Source organism: Eumetopias jubatus, unplaced genomic scaffold (genome assembly GCF_037043125.1).
Source record: "Eumetopias jubatus isolate StellerSeaLion01/CBP00866 unplaced genomic scaffold, mEumJub1_p1.0 scaffold_7, whole genome shotgun sequence".
Lineage (NCBI taxonomy): Eukaryota > Metazoa > Chordata > Mammalia > Carnivora > Otariidae > Eumetopias > Eumetopias jubatus.
In genome coordinates this window covers 80,858,415-80,872,910 of record NW_028274813.1, presented here as the reverse complement: position 1 = coordinate 80,872,910, position 14,496 = coordinate 80,858,415, and the positions used below count along the sequence as shown (strand labels likewise).

The following is a 14,496-nucleotide window of genomic DNA, read 5'->3' as shown; positions in this document are numbered from 1 at the left end:
TGATTTCAATTTTACATTCAATTATAAATTTTCAATTTGCCTTAAATCCTTACATGCGTGACCCCAACGCTTAGGTAAAGGTAATCAAACAACTTCTACAGAAATAAAGTAACACTTAAATTTAAGAACTTAAGTATCTAATCATGGGATAAGTATTTTTATATTTCAATCCCTGATGAGTATTTTCCAATGGACTTTCCACAAAAGCAGATAAACTGGAAATATTTTATGTTGGTAACTGAAATATTAAAAACATTACTGTGGCTATAATTATTAATTGGTTTCAGAACAAATGATCTATTTCTATTGTATTTCTATAGATTCAGATAATGCAATCATCTAATTAGGCTTCACTGCTTATCTTTCTTTCATAATCTAATTATGTAGGAATTTGTGCCACATGTTTTAAATTCAGCTAATTTTACTTTGCTTCAAGTGAATTCTATATCCTATCAAATGCTCAATTACAAAAAAAGTTTTCATTTTGGTTCTCTATTTGAAATTCTACCAACTGAAGGTCCACAAGGACTCCAGTTACCAAGACAGGAATGAATTAAATAAACATTTCTGAGGTAGCACAGTTTTTTTTTATGGTATTCCTATGTGAATCCATGTCCTAAGTTACAGGCTTGCTAATACAACTTAAATTACTTTAAAAAAAACAAAAACAAAACCTTAATTTAAAATAAGCAGTATTCAAAAATTAAACTGTTTAAATAATCAAATTCAGACTCTACTTTTTCTAAAGAATACTAAAGACTATACAGTTATTGTTTAGACTCATATAAATTTAAGAATCAATTTTGAATATAAAATTTAATCCAAAGATATTTAATATCACATACTATAGTTCTTCATAACATTATTTTGCTTTGTAGATACAATGTAGGCAAAGCTATAAATCATAACCTATCACTTCACTTTACTATTACACAAAAGTAAATAAAACACAATAAAATAAAATACCAGCTGAAGTGATACTTTCTTCCAAGTCGCACAATGATTTTATCTGAGAGCCTAACCAAACACAGAGCTCTGAAAATTCAGGTGAAGACAGTCCACCCTCTGCTGCCTTGGTAAGGGCTTGCTCTTCTAACAGTGGTCCCTTATACCTAGAAAGGAAGACATAAAAGGTTTAAAAAAAAAAAATGATAGTACTCTATATCAAGGCCTGCTGCCTATTTTTGTAAATAAAGTTTTAGTGGAACATAGCCAATAAATATATCCATTCACAGACTGTCTCTGGCTGCTTCCACACTGCAATTGCAGAGTTGATAATATGGTCAGCAAAGCCCATAATTTTTATTATTGGGTCTGTTTATAGACATAGTTTGCCAATTTCTGCCCTATTTAATTAACATTTGGCTTTTTTCCTTTATCATTTCTTAGTAAAACTATCAACCAATTTTAAGATAAGTATTACAACTACCACAAAGTCAAAAAGAGCAGAGTCTAATAACCACATACTAGCAACAAAAATAAAGAATTTTAGCAAAAAAAGAATAGATGCAAATTTTAAATTAAAAAATTAAAGCTGCGGGACGCCTGGGTGGCTCAGTCAGTTAAGCGTCTGCCTTTGGCTAAGGTCATGATCCCAGGGTCCTGGGATCAAGTCCCACATCAGGCTCCTTTCTCAGCAGGGAGTCTGCTTCTCCCTCTGCCTGCTACTCCCCCTGCTTGTGCTCTCTCACTCTCTCTCATATAAATAAATAAATAAATCTTAAAAAAAAAATTCCTTTCCATGTGATGAAACTACCTACTCAATATACTGATAAACATTTCATTTTGCTTTCAACTTTTAGCAATTTGTCTCTTTGACTTCATTTTATTTAATTTTGCTTTATAATTATGTAAAACATTTACATTGTTTCAAAGTAGAATTTACAAAACAAGGTACATTCAAACAAATTTAGTTTGCAATCTTAATCTTGTTCCCTCTACTCTGTTCCCCCTGCCCCCAGAGGTAACATGTTTATTAGTTTGGGGTTGTCATTCCATGTTTTTAAATATAAACATATATATACTTCTTTTTTAGGTAAAGGTAGTCTACAATACACTGTTCTTTTCCTTGCTTTAAACAATATACACACACATGCACATATACATTTACATATAAAGCAGACCCTTGAACAACCCAGGGGTTAGGGGTGTCAATCCCCATGTAGTCGCCAATCTGCATATAACTTTCGACTCCTGAAAAACTTACCTACTGATAGCCTACTGCTGACTGGAAGCTTTACTGATTATATAAACAGCCAATTAACACTACTTTGTATATGTATTATATACTGTATTTTTACGGTAACTAAAGAAAATCGTAAAGAGTTTTACAATACTGTACATGTTTACTGAAAAAAGTCCACGTACAAATGGACCCACATGGTTCAAACGCATGTTGTTTAAGGGTCAACTGTACTGGAGAGCAGCAGAGACACTACTCAATTATTTTTTAGGTTACAGTTCTCCACTGTCTGGAGTACTATGCCCCTAGTGAAGGATATTTGGGTTATTTGCAGTGTTTTGCTCTTATAAAAAAATTTGGCAACTTTTTGCCAGTTTATACCTGGGACAGATTTCTAGAGGTGAGACTCGGGTCCAAGGGTAAATGGTATGTAACTTTGCTAGATACTATTAAATATTCCTCTACAGCGGTTGTACCGTCAAGGCGTAAGAGTACCCATTCCCTCATAACTCACCAAAGTTGTCAAACCTTTAGATTTTTGACCATCTGGTATCTCAGTATAGTTTTAATTTACATTTCTCTTAAGAGCAAGGCTGTACATCTTTTCATATGTTTAAAGGCCACTTGCATTTCTTTTTCTCTGAATTCTCTGGTCATAGCTCATGAAGGGTGAGTATTTTCAAATCCCCATTTTGCAGGTAAGAAGTTAAGGCTGAATGAGGTTAAGATACCTGCCTTAAGCGGTAGGCTAGGCACAGTAACAGACATGCACAGATACAGATACAGACGTAGAGACCGATAATTGTATTTATTTATAACTCATTTAGTCTTCAGGGCAATGCTTTGAAGTCGGCATGATCTTAATTCTGTAGGATCAGAAGATAATAACTAGGTGATGACACTAGGATTTAAATCCAGAGTTGAACTCACACACTCCATATGAACTCAAACTTCTGTCTATCCTAACGAGGAAAGTTAAGCAAATAACCTGGCCAGTTGACACAGCCAGGCAAAGGGAGAGCTGGGATTATTACCACTGTCTCTGCTCCTACAGACAAGATTGGTTCTTCTATATGTTACCTTGCCTCCATATCTTACAGTGCCTCCTATTGAGATTTAACAGTAAACATCTTTCCCCTACTTGCTTTCATCTCTACAATAAAGAAATAATCAAACTCTTGAATAAAATTAATTCGTTCATATCATTGGTGATATGTTATTTTTTTTCTGTTCAGAAAGCATTTTATTGTTGCTCCAAGTTTAGTAATTTTCACTGGCAGAAAATCAACACTTTCAGAAAACCTCCTGCATGGCCCTGCTCAGCTTCTGAATCTTGGTTTTCGCAGACATATCCCAGCATCTCTCTCTCCAATACGGACAATCATTCCATCCATGATTGACGGATCAGTCTTAACTTCCAATTTCAAGACTTGGCCTTTACTTAGGAAGCTCTTCAGGACCGTCTTTAATTCAGTAAGAGTGGCTTCATCTAAAGGGGATCCAGTGGTCACTGGGCACGGTACTTCTCCACGGTGGATGCTCATCATGGTCGACAAGGCAGAAATGACTCCAGGGGTACTGTCCAAGTGACCCTTCTCAGCAAGCAAACTGATCAGGTTGGATGTGAGAGGAGAGAACCTCTCTTTTGCGCTCATGTCATTTAGGCTTTTTACTTTCACAGAACACTCTATATAGGGAATCATAATGGAAGCAGCCATTTTGGGTTCCTTCAAGATTTGTACTACTCTCAACAATTCTTTCTCTACTTGTTCCAGTTTATTCTGTTTAGATGCAGCAGAATAAAGGGGAGTGGCATAGCGACCTTCAATACCATATACCTGAACAGGTGGCCACATGAGCTTGGAAAACGGCCTGACCACAGTCATACTAAAGCATCGCACCTGCCGGGACAGCCCAGACACTGCTGGGACGGCCATCTTCTCCATCTGGGATGGCTGCAGGTCAAACCCGAGTTAGAGGGGTGATAAGTTATTTTTAACTGAAATGCCAATTATAAAATTCAATAAAATTTTTCAAATCACCAAAAATACTGAATTTAGAAGGGGGGAAAAAACCCACAAATCTTAATGCCTCAGCTCACCAAATCAGGTAAAAATAAAAAGAAGAAAAAATGCATTGAACATCCAATAACAATGATAATTAAAATGGCAACTAACACCAAAAACTACTCTTACACTAGGCCAGTGCTGTGTGCTTTATGTATATTACCTCACTTAATTGCCACAATATCCTGTAAGATAGGGATTATTATAATGTTCTTAGTTCATTCTAGGTATTTTTATTTAATTAGGAAAGTGCTACTCTTATTCCAAACACTGGGGACACCTCCCCTAAGCCGACTCCCCCAGGGCCACCTATATGGGAACCATAGTTGCTAGTCTGACACTGCTTCAAGCTCTGGGTGATCCAAATCTTCAATCCACTACGGCCATTGGCAAACCCCCACAAAGACACAGCTGGTGCCTAATTTACTTTCTCTTTTCCGTTTCCATCAGCCAACACATAAAATATGAGACCCTTTCCTTCCCCCCGTCATTTATATACCCTACTGGCTTGCCTCTGATCCAGCTCTCCACTTCCTGACCCAAACTTATGTTTCACCTATAAACAACAACTGTCCTAGATTGATAATCAGAAAGATTATCCCTACCACCTCTAGCTTTGGTGATTTTACTCTCTGAAGTTCTTCAAGGACTTGCCCTCCTTGCTTCCCAAAACAGCATCCATATCACTGGTCTCCCACCATCTTATAAACACCTCCTTCTCTCTTTAGGCTCAGGCCAGTCAGATTTGCCACTCTCCCTCTTGTGGTTTTCACCTATTAATTGCTTGGACACTCCCCAAAATGCCCTGTGCTCAGTTTTCCTCTCCATTCCTATTTCTGCTATTTTCCTGTATGCATACCCTATGCAATACCCTGAGCTCTCAATTCCTGAAATTTCTCTTTTCAGACCTTTGCCATGACATGTCAGTGAGGCACCCCTTAGACCTTGCCATCACCAGAACTACTCCACCTCCGAAATCACTAAATCAAACACGTTACTCCCTGACACAACCTACTACCTATCCTTTCAGCTTGCTCTTTTGACCACTCACTTTCAACCATCCTTGGATCTCATCTCTACCTCCATTCCACTGGCCACTCCATATTCTCTGTATTTCCTACCTCCTTGCGGTCTTCATTTTCTTCCCTTTCCAATTTAGATTCCAAGGTGTTTCATTTCATTCTGGTGCTCAATAAATACTTACTGAAGAAAGGAATCCTTGATATCGTCATCCCTGTCAGCTCTAATATCCAATCACTAAGTTCTACAGTGTGCACTTTATTCCATACCCACTTCCACTGAGCAGCCATCACTCCTTGCCCTGACTAGTAAATTCTCCAAGCCATCTCCACCTTACTGAAGTAACTTCTCAAAGTAGACATCTGATCTCTCCCTTTTTTATTTAAAGTCCTTCAATCATGCCCCATTGCTGTTATGACAAAGAACAAACAGTAACAGTAAACATCTTTCCCCTACTTGCGCTGCATGCCTTGGGTCTCCCCTTCAATCAAATCTTCCACTATCTTGGCCATTGCTCTCTGCTCTCCAGGCGCATGGGCCTCCTTCCAGTTATTCTAATACAGCAAGTTCCTTTCCACTTCAAGAGCTTTCATATTTTGTTCTCACTTTAAGGACCCCTGTCCTCCTTTCCTGTGAACCTCACCTAGTTTACTCCTATCCACCTGTCCTGTCCTGTCTTTACATAGGTCCTCCTGTCATGTCATGTCACCCTGCTCTTTTCCTTTAAAGAGCTTATTACGGTTTATCATGTTTGTGTGATCAAGTCTGTTTCTCCACTGGACTGTAAACTCCACAGGGACAGGGATCAATTCTATTTTGCTCACAAATGACTTCTCTGGACAGTTTTCAACATACAGTTGTGCTCAATAAATAACTGAAAAAAACTTCCTTCCATAATGCTGATTCTCAACTAGGCTGTGAAGCTTTTTAAAAATATGCATGCCATACTGCACCCCTGAAGACCATGATCAGTCAATATGGTACAGAACAGACTGGAACATTTTATTTCACAAGCTCCATACATGATTCTGATGCACAACCAGGGCTGAGATCCACTCTACAAAATCATAGATGGTCAGAACTAAAAAAAAGACTTCTGAAATCATGTGCTCCAGCCTCCTTCTTTCAGACAAGGAAACAAAGTTATGCCCACCCAGTTTTCATGTATATCACCGAACTCTTCTTTCACATAGATTTTCCCTTTTAATTCCTCCCTTTAATTTCCAATTTTACCTTACAGACCAAAGTACTTTCACTAATATCCTAAATGTTTCAGTCACAACAGAAAATGCATTATTCACAAACTAAATGGATATTTTAGAACAGTGTTAAATTACAACACATATTTTAAGTAAATACTAATTTCCACATTTCATTATTATTGTAAGAAAAACCAAACTTCAAAATTTTGTCCTCAGTTATTCCAGGAAAAATCAATTCTAAAGTATATAAACTGTTTTACTTTCTATATTGAATAATCTGAAACTAATTTTCCTTGGTAAAAGTCAAGATTATAGCAAAGTTCATTTTTCAAAATGCCTGTAAAAGAAACAAATTCGAGGCACCTAGGTGGCACAGTTGGTTAAGCATCTCTTGGTTTTGGCTCAGGTCCTAATCTCAAGGTCATGAGATTGAGCCCCTCATGAGGGTCTGTGCTCAGGGTATTGTAGGCTTAAGTTTCTCTCTTCCTCTCCCTCTGCTTCTCCACCCAGCCCCTCTAAAATAAATAAATAAATCTTAAAAAAAAAAAAAAAAGAGGGCGCCTGGGTGGCTCAGTTGGTTAAGCGACTGCCTTTGGCTCAGGTCATGATCCTGGAGTCCGGGGATCGAGTCCCACATCAGGCTTCCTGCTCAGCAGGGAGTCTGCTTCTCCCCCTGACCCTCTTCCCTCTCGTGCTTTCTATCTCTCATTCTCTCTCTCTCTGAAATAAATAAAATCTTTAAAAAAAAAAAAGGAAACAAATTCAAGGAATGAAGGAAGAGGAAAAAGCACTGACTTTCTCTTTTTCATGGACTATTTACAGAATCATACTATTTTTATCTGAAGGACCTGGGATCTCAAGCTATTTGGGGTCTACACACTTCTAGTATTTTAACGTGTTTTGCTTACCTCCTTAACCAAGTTAGGTGAAAATTTCCAAGAGATTTCACAGAATAAAAATGCCCCTTAAATAATCACTGGCTCAGTTCTTTCATTTGACAAACATATACCCTGGATCTATCCACTAAGGGCAAGGCTTTGTTATATTGCAAAGTAGGTATTACTGGGGTCCAAAGAAGCAACTGATAGAAGAGCCAAGTGCAGTTTTAGAAAAAAATAAAGTGGGGTAGGGGTTTCAAGCTTCCGTATAAGACTGCAAAGTGCAAAGGCACAGCCTATCCCATTCAAGAAACTCCAGCCTGTGGCAAGGCAAACAATTGTGCAGATGGCTCCAATCTTTTTGATCCTAAACTATCTGTCCCTATGTCTATCTCTATGCACTCTCTTCTTTGAACTTCTCTTCATTTACCCATTCATTCAACCGCTATTTATTCTGCCAGACCCCAGTGTAGAAAGTTGCTGGGAACAAGACAGGTAAGGCACCTGATTTCCTGGAGCTGGGGGGAGGGTGGGTGTCAGAGAGGCTAAATAAATACACAGGACAAGATAGTTTGGGATGTCAACAGCTGTGAGTAAAAACAGGCTGAGGCTGAGGGAGACTACTGTGCATAAATTGATGGCCGTGCTTCGAAGTATTAACATCATTCCAGGAGTTCTCACAGCACTTGGCATTCTGAATTGTAAACTCCGGTAGACTCTGTAGCCCCCAACAACTACGTGAGCTACTAGTAATCTGAAAACTGTCTTCTTCCTCTGCCTAGCACTTAAATATGCATTAATTAATGCATACTAACCTCACGACACTATGTGGCTAACGAACGGATGAAACGGTCGAATGAATGGACCCACACTTAACTGGGACACTTTCTCCGGTCAAGGAAGCAGGTGATTCGCTCCCGAGCCCTAATTAAGCCACAGGTTATACATGGCAGGAGACAACAGTCCCCAGCCGCAGTCGGGGTTCCAGCACCCCCCAGCCCCGGGCGCGACAACTACGTCAACACAAATTAGCACCCGCGGGGCAGGGACATGCTCCTCGGAAGGGCTGGTGCTAGCCCCGCTGCTCCGCGCCAACGCCCCAGCTCCTGGCTATGGAGTTTCGAGACCAGGAGTTTGGAAAAGGGGGCCACGCGCCCCAGCTCTCCGGCCCTGCTCCACCCCCCAAACGGATTTCTCTCCCGCCTCCCTCTTAACTCCGTCGGCGCCGGCGGGAGCGCGGTGGCCAAGGAGGCCTCCACTGAGATGCCGGAGCCCAGCGGAGGCCTACGGGGAAGAGACCGCAGCAGCCAAACGGAGGGACAGCTTACGTTTTCAGGGGAAGGGCGTCCCCGGGAATACTCACCCCAGTGCCTCCAGGGTGTCCAGCACGTCCCCCTCCATCGTAGGCTCGGGACCCGACTCCGGCCCTCTCATGGTCCTTCGGCCCAAAGCTGTTCAGCGCTCTAAGAAGCCCGCCGGAAACCTGCGTCACGGCGCCAAGGTTCCGGGCGGAGTCTCAGCCAGGACTGTCTAGGAGCGCCTCTGCCCCGGGGCGTGAACGTTCCGGCCCGAGGCAATCGCCTCGCAGTGACGAAAACCGCTTTAGGTAACAAAGAGAAGTTTTTAAGGTAACAGTAAATTATAGTAATAAAAAAGGTTTCTTTGTGCTGGGTCTTTTCTGTGTGTTGAAATCAATCTGAGCAAACACCGTGATTCTACCCAAGTTGTTCTCAACCTATCAGGCTCCGGACCTCTCTTTTCATAACAAAAGTCCTGAAATGAAATCATTGTCTTGGACTAAAATTGGTACATAATACTATATATTAGACATATTTTTAAATCAGTATGCATGGCAATGCTCCTACTTAAAAGAAGAAATAAAGGGAAAGTAATGTATGACAATATTGTTACACTGAATCGTAGATCAACAAAGTGATGGGGTATTTGCATCTATCTGCGGAATCCTCTTAAACACACATACACATACAGGCTATGTGATGTATTGCTGACATAGCACAGGTGAGTTGTATAAGAAACAAAAATACCATAGGCAGAATAGGGTAGTTAGTGTGATTTTCCAAAATTGTGACTAACTCTCCGTAAAGTTCCAAACAAACAAAACAATATTCTTTCTGTGTACTATTATTCATGGAGAATTCAGACTCTATCTAAACCGTGCAAAAAATATTTTAGGGTTCATATGTAAAAGAGAGTCAGGATATAGGGTAAAATCATAATTGTTTTATCACTGGGCCCCTGGGTGGCTCAGTCGGTGAAGATTTGGGCTCAGGTCATGATCTCAGGGTGCTGAGATCCAGACCCATGTAGGGCTCTGTGCTAGGCGTGAAGCCTGCTTAAGATTCTCTCTCTACCTGTCTCTGCCCCTCTTCCCCCCTCTTCTCTAAAACAAAACAAAACAAAAACCAGTTGTATCACCTACATGAATATCCAGTGGGATGTTGTAGAGTTGTACTGTCCCCTCCCTTGCAGAATATAGCATCCCTTGCCCCAGCTCACTAAAGTAATGTCCTCATCTCTCTATTATTGCTACATATAAAAAGCTTACCCATAAAATTATAAAACTCTGACGGATGTTTACCCATAAATTTGAATCCATTTCAATAATGACTACTCTACCATATATCCCAGGCTTAAATATAAAATTATTTGCAGTTTAATGTATCTGAATTCATCCCTAAACCAAAGAGAGAGAATGTATGTTCTCTCTGAATGGTTTTTGCCTCCTTCAAACAGTTGCAGTCGGAGAGAGTACTATTCTTAGTAATCTTGGCAAAAAAGTCTCTACAAACATCAAATAGAAATGAGGTAACTGTTCTTTATCAATGTTGATCTTGAGTGTTCTGCGATTTTTTCCTTAAAACAACAAAACTGAGGCACAAAAAAAGGAAAGATTAAAAATACAAGGAAAAAAAGCATGACAGATACATGGGAAAGATAAAAGGGCAGATGCTAGAAGAGATTCTAGACTCATTCTTAGAAGAGATAGCATTAAATGTAAATATTGGAAATTTTAAAAAGACAGAAAATTAATTATCTAAATGTGAATCTAGAGTAGCTGAAAAACAAAGCAAATTAAATCCCAGAAAACAAATAGAAATAATAAAGGGATATCAATAACAGACATCATTGAAATGGGAGAAAATAGAGAAAATTAAGTCAAATTTGCATCTTTTTTTGCAAAAACTAATATCAACAAATCTTTAATCAAGTTGAACAAGAAAACAAAAGGTGATGACCTAAATAATCAATATCCAAAATGAAAAAGGGGACATTGTTACTGTTCATGAGACATTAGACAGTTAATAAGAGGATGTTAGGAATAACTTTATGCAACAAATTTGAAAATTTAGATGAAACGGACAAATTCCTTGAGACAATTTAACAGAAATAATATAAGGAAAAATGTAAATATGAATAATTTCATATCTATTAAAGAAATCAAGTTACTGATTAAAATTTACCCATGAAGAACACTTCAAGTCTGGATTGCTTTCCTGATGAATATCTCCAAACATTTAAGAAAGAAAGAAGAGCCATCTTCTAAAAACTTTTCCAGAGACTAGAAGAACATTTTGCAATGTTTTTTATGAGGACAAAATTACCTTAACACAGACACCATAAGGACATTACTAAAAAGAAAATCTGGGGGCGACTGGGTGGCTCAGTTAAGCAACCAACCCTTGATTTCTGCTCAGGTCATGATCTCTGGGTCATGAGATAGAGCCTGCATCAGATTCTCTTTCTCTTCCCTTCCCTCTGCCCCTCCCCCCAAGGCCTTGTGCTACCTTGTGCTCTCTCATGCTCTCTCTCTCTCTCAAGTAAATAAATCTTTAAAAAAAAAAAAAAGAAAGAAAGAAAGAAAAAGAAAATCACTCAAGTCACTATCATAGTTCAGATCTCTACAATACATGGTGCCGGGCCCGTGGGATAGCCAAATCTTGACCTGTACCTCATGCTACACACAAAAATTAATTCCAGATGGACCGTAAGTATAAATTAAAAGATCACACAAAGTTTCTAGAAAATAACATAAAATATCTTCATGGACTTGTGATAGGCAAAGATTTCTTAAGCCTATTGATTAGAGCTTTTGCATCTGTCTTAGGAAATTTTTACCTAATGCTACAGGACATGAAGATACTTTATATTACATGGACCACTTGGTCTTTATTAAAATTAAGTTCGTAAAAATACCCCATTACAAAATTGAGAAGATAAGCTACACAAGTGAGGGAAAATATCTGCAATACAGACATCTGACAGGGTTTGATATTCAGATCATGTAAAGAAATTCTTCAAATCACTTAAGAAAAACTCAGACAACTCAAAGGGGGACAAGTGGTCCAAAGACTTGAAAAGGTACTTCACAAAAGGGACTGTTCAAATACTAACTATATGCAATAGTGCTCAACCTCACTGTCAGTAAATAATGCAAATTAAAACAATACTGTCAACATACATACATAGAAATCTCTATGTACAATCTCTAAATACACAGAAAATGGTTAGAATTACACACACACATACACACAAATAACTGATATCTGGTGTCAGCAAGAATATAAAAACTAGAACCCTCATACAATGGGGATGTAAACTTTGGTGGTGGGGTGGTCGGTGAATTAAACAGTATTTGTTTTGTTTTGTTTTAAAGATTTTATTTATTTATTTGACAGAGAGATAAAGAGCACAAGCAGGGGGAGCAGCAGAGGGAGAGGGAGAAGAAGGCTCTCCGCAGAGCAGGGAGCCCGACGTGGGGCTCGATCCCAGGACCCTGGGATCATGACCTGAGCCTAAGACAGGTGCTTAAAGGACTGAGCCACCCAGGTGCCCCTAAACAGTACTTGTTAAAGCTAAATCTACACAGTCCTTGTGGCCCAGCACCAACAGCCATGTACATGAATGTTCAGAACAGCATTATTCATAGCAGCCAAAGACTGGAAACAATCCAAGTGTCTATTTATAGAATGGAGAAATAAATTAAGATATAATCATACAATGAAATGTTATATGCAGTGGAAATGGGTAAACAGTTGCCACATTAACATCAATGAGTCTTACAAACACAACATTGAGCATAATATAGGCATAAAAGAGTTCTTTCTACTACATGAATGGAAAGCAGACAAATGACAGAAATCAAAATAACAATTTTCTTTGAAAAGGGATAATGACTGGCAGAGGTACAAGGGAGGGGCTTCTCTTGTGTTGGTAATATTCTGTATCTTGAACAGAAATTCATTGAGCCATACACGTATGAATTCTTTACTTGTCTGTTTGTTTGTTTAACCTTAACTTTGAAGTTACTTTAAAAATAATGTTGTACACCTACAAATGGTTAAAATGACAAATTTCGTATTATATATATTTTACCATAATAAGAAAATAATGTAAAGTGCTTGAAACAGTGTCCAGGATACAGTAAGCACTTCATAAATGGTATCAATGATCTTAGCCTGGGTTTCTTAGAGCTTGAGGCAAAAAGCTTAGGTGCTAAGATATTATCAGTAAATTCAATCCTAGGAAGCAAGACTGATGGAGGAAGGGAATGGGATGGGAAAGGACAGCAAATATATGAAGTGCATTACCAAGTTGACAACAGCTTGGAACAACAATTGGTTTGCTATCTGCACTGATGTCTTATGAAGCGAACATATTTCTCAGACATCTCTCTGGGTGAGGAAGGAAGACTTTAACAGCTAGCTCCTGTCTCCATCTGTCAAATTTGCTCCATGTAGAGGATGACTCCCTCACACTTCCAGGTTACTTGTACACCTCAGCACCTACATGCAGTGCCCAGGGCAGGAAATACCAGGCATGTGGCATGGGCATAACTCTGGAATATACCTACAAGCACAGCCATGACAATGAGGCCTGAAGTCTGGGGGAGCAAGGAAAGCGGCAGCAACGGTCTCCCCAACCACTTAAAAGTACAAGCTATTGTTAGGGGCCACTCTGGCCAGAACCCAATGCATGCGCATGAGTTCTGGATGCAGCATCAACTAAAGCCTGTCACTCAGAGCCAGCTTGCACCCTCTTATACCCGGGGCTAAATCCCTCCCTTCTTTCCTGACAGGAGAGATACAAGATAACTGTCAAGGTAGTAGACACTGTAACCTCTCCAAAAGACTTTAAAATGGTTAGCAAACCAAGCTAGAGTCCTTGATGGGACAGCTGGTCCAAGCTATAATGGATGCCCATCATCTTCCTCCTCCACACCTATGTTTCCCACACTCTTGGTGGCATTTCAGTTCATCTAGGTTGACAGCCCTGTTTGCTGAAATTAACATTTGCAGTCATAAAAAGGACAAGAGCAACAAGAGACGGTCCAGTAAAGATCCTGTGTTTCAGATAAATTCCTGCCTCCACTGTGGAGCAGCGACATGAGATGCTCATGGTAAATACCTGTCAGTAAAGTAACTATTTTTTTTTTTTTTTTTGAGTAAAGCGATAGAAGTTTATTAAGGGAAGATACAGAAAAAGCTCTCAGGAGTGAGGGGTCCCGACAGGGTTGTGACAGAGTTGCCTTTAGTGTTGGTCTTTTATAGAAAGCTAACCAACTAACTAGGAAACTTAAATCATTTTAACATCTCTATTGATAACACCTTCAACGACTTAATTCCTTTATAGAGGTGGTTTTTCTTTGTTGGTCACAGGTGATTATCATAAAGACACCCACCCCACAGGCCTAGGGCAGGGTGGTCCGATTTGTCCCCTATCTCTGGTTTCCCCACACCTCCACATTTTGGGGATTTCTGTGAGCCTGATTGCTTAGCCCCCTACCTATCTCTCCCTACCTAGCCCCGCCTGTCCCTTACTCATTCCTCCCCCTGGAATAGTAACCCTAACTGCCTTTAGGGAATGGGACGATGACCGTTCCAGCTGCTTCCTGCTAAAATGTGGCGGCGGGCTGTGTGGCAGTTCGAATCTATCCAGGGGTCAGTCCAAGGGCTTGTGGTATGGCTCCATGGGGTCATGAGGGGCAGCAAACATACATGCATCAGCAGATGCAAAAGGATGAACATGAAAGGGGAACCCTCTTACACCGTTGGTGGGAAGGCAAGCTGGTGCAGCCACTCTAGAAAACAGTATGGAGTTTCCTCAAAAAGTTGAAAATAGAGCTACCC

General features: G+C 39.7%; 1 protein-coding gene and 1 pseudogene across 1 annotated transcript in view; both read right to left on the bottom strand.

Moving 5' to 3' along the window:
- Positions 1-8,812, bottom strand: part of TSLIG3B (tRNA splicing ligase complex subunit 3B) — a 35,350-nt gene extending 26,538 nt beyond the window's left edge. Inside the window, exons 1-2 of the mRNA XM_028119572.2 lie at positions 8,712-8,812; positions 967-1,112 (exon numbers count right to left, since the gene is read on the bottom strand). Of these exons, the coding sequence (XP_027975373.1) occupies positions 967-1,112; positions 8,712-8,782 (217 nt within the window). The 5' untranslated portion in view covers positions 8,783-8,812. The remainder of the gene's footprint in view (positions 1-966; positions 1,113-8,711) is intronic.
- On the bottom strand, positions 3,476-4,120 carry LOC114221455 (ATP synthase peripheral stalk subunit OSCP, mitochondrial pseudogene; annotated as a pseudogene).
- Positions 8,813-14,496: the final 5,684 nt, after the last annotated feature.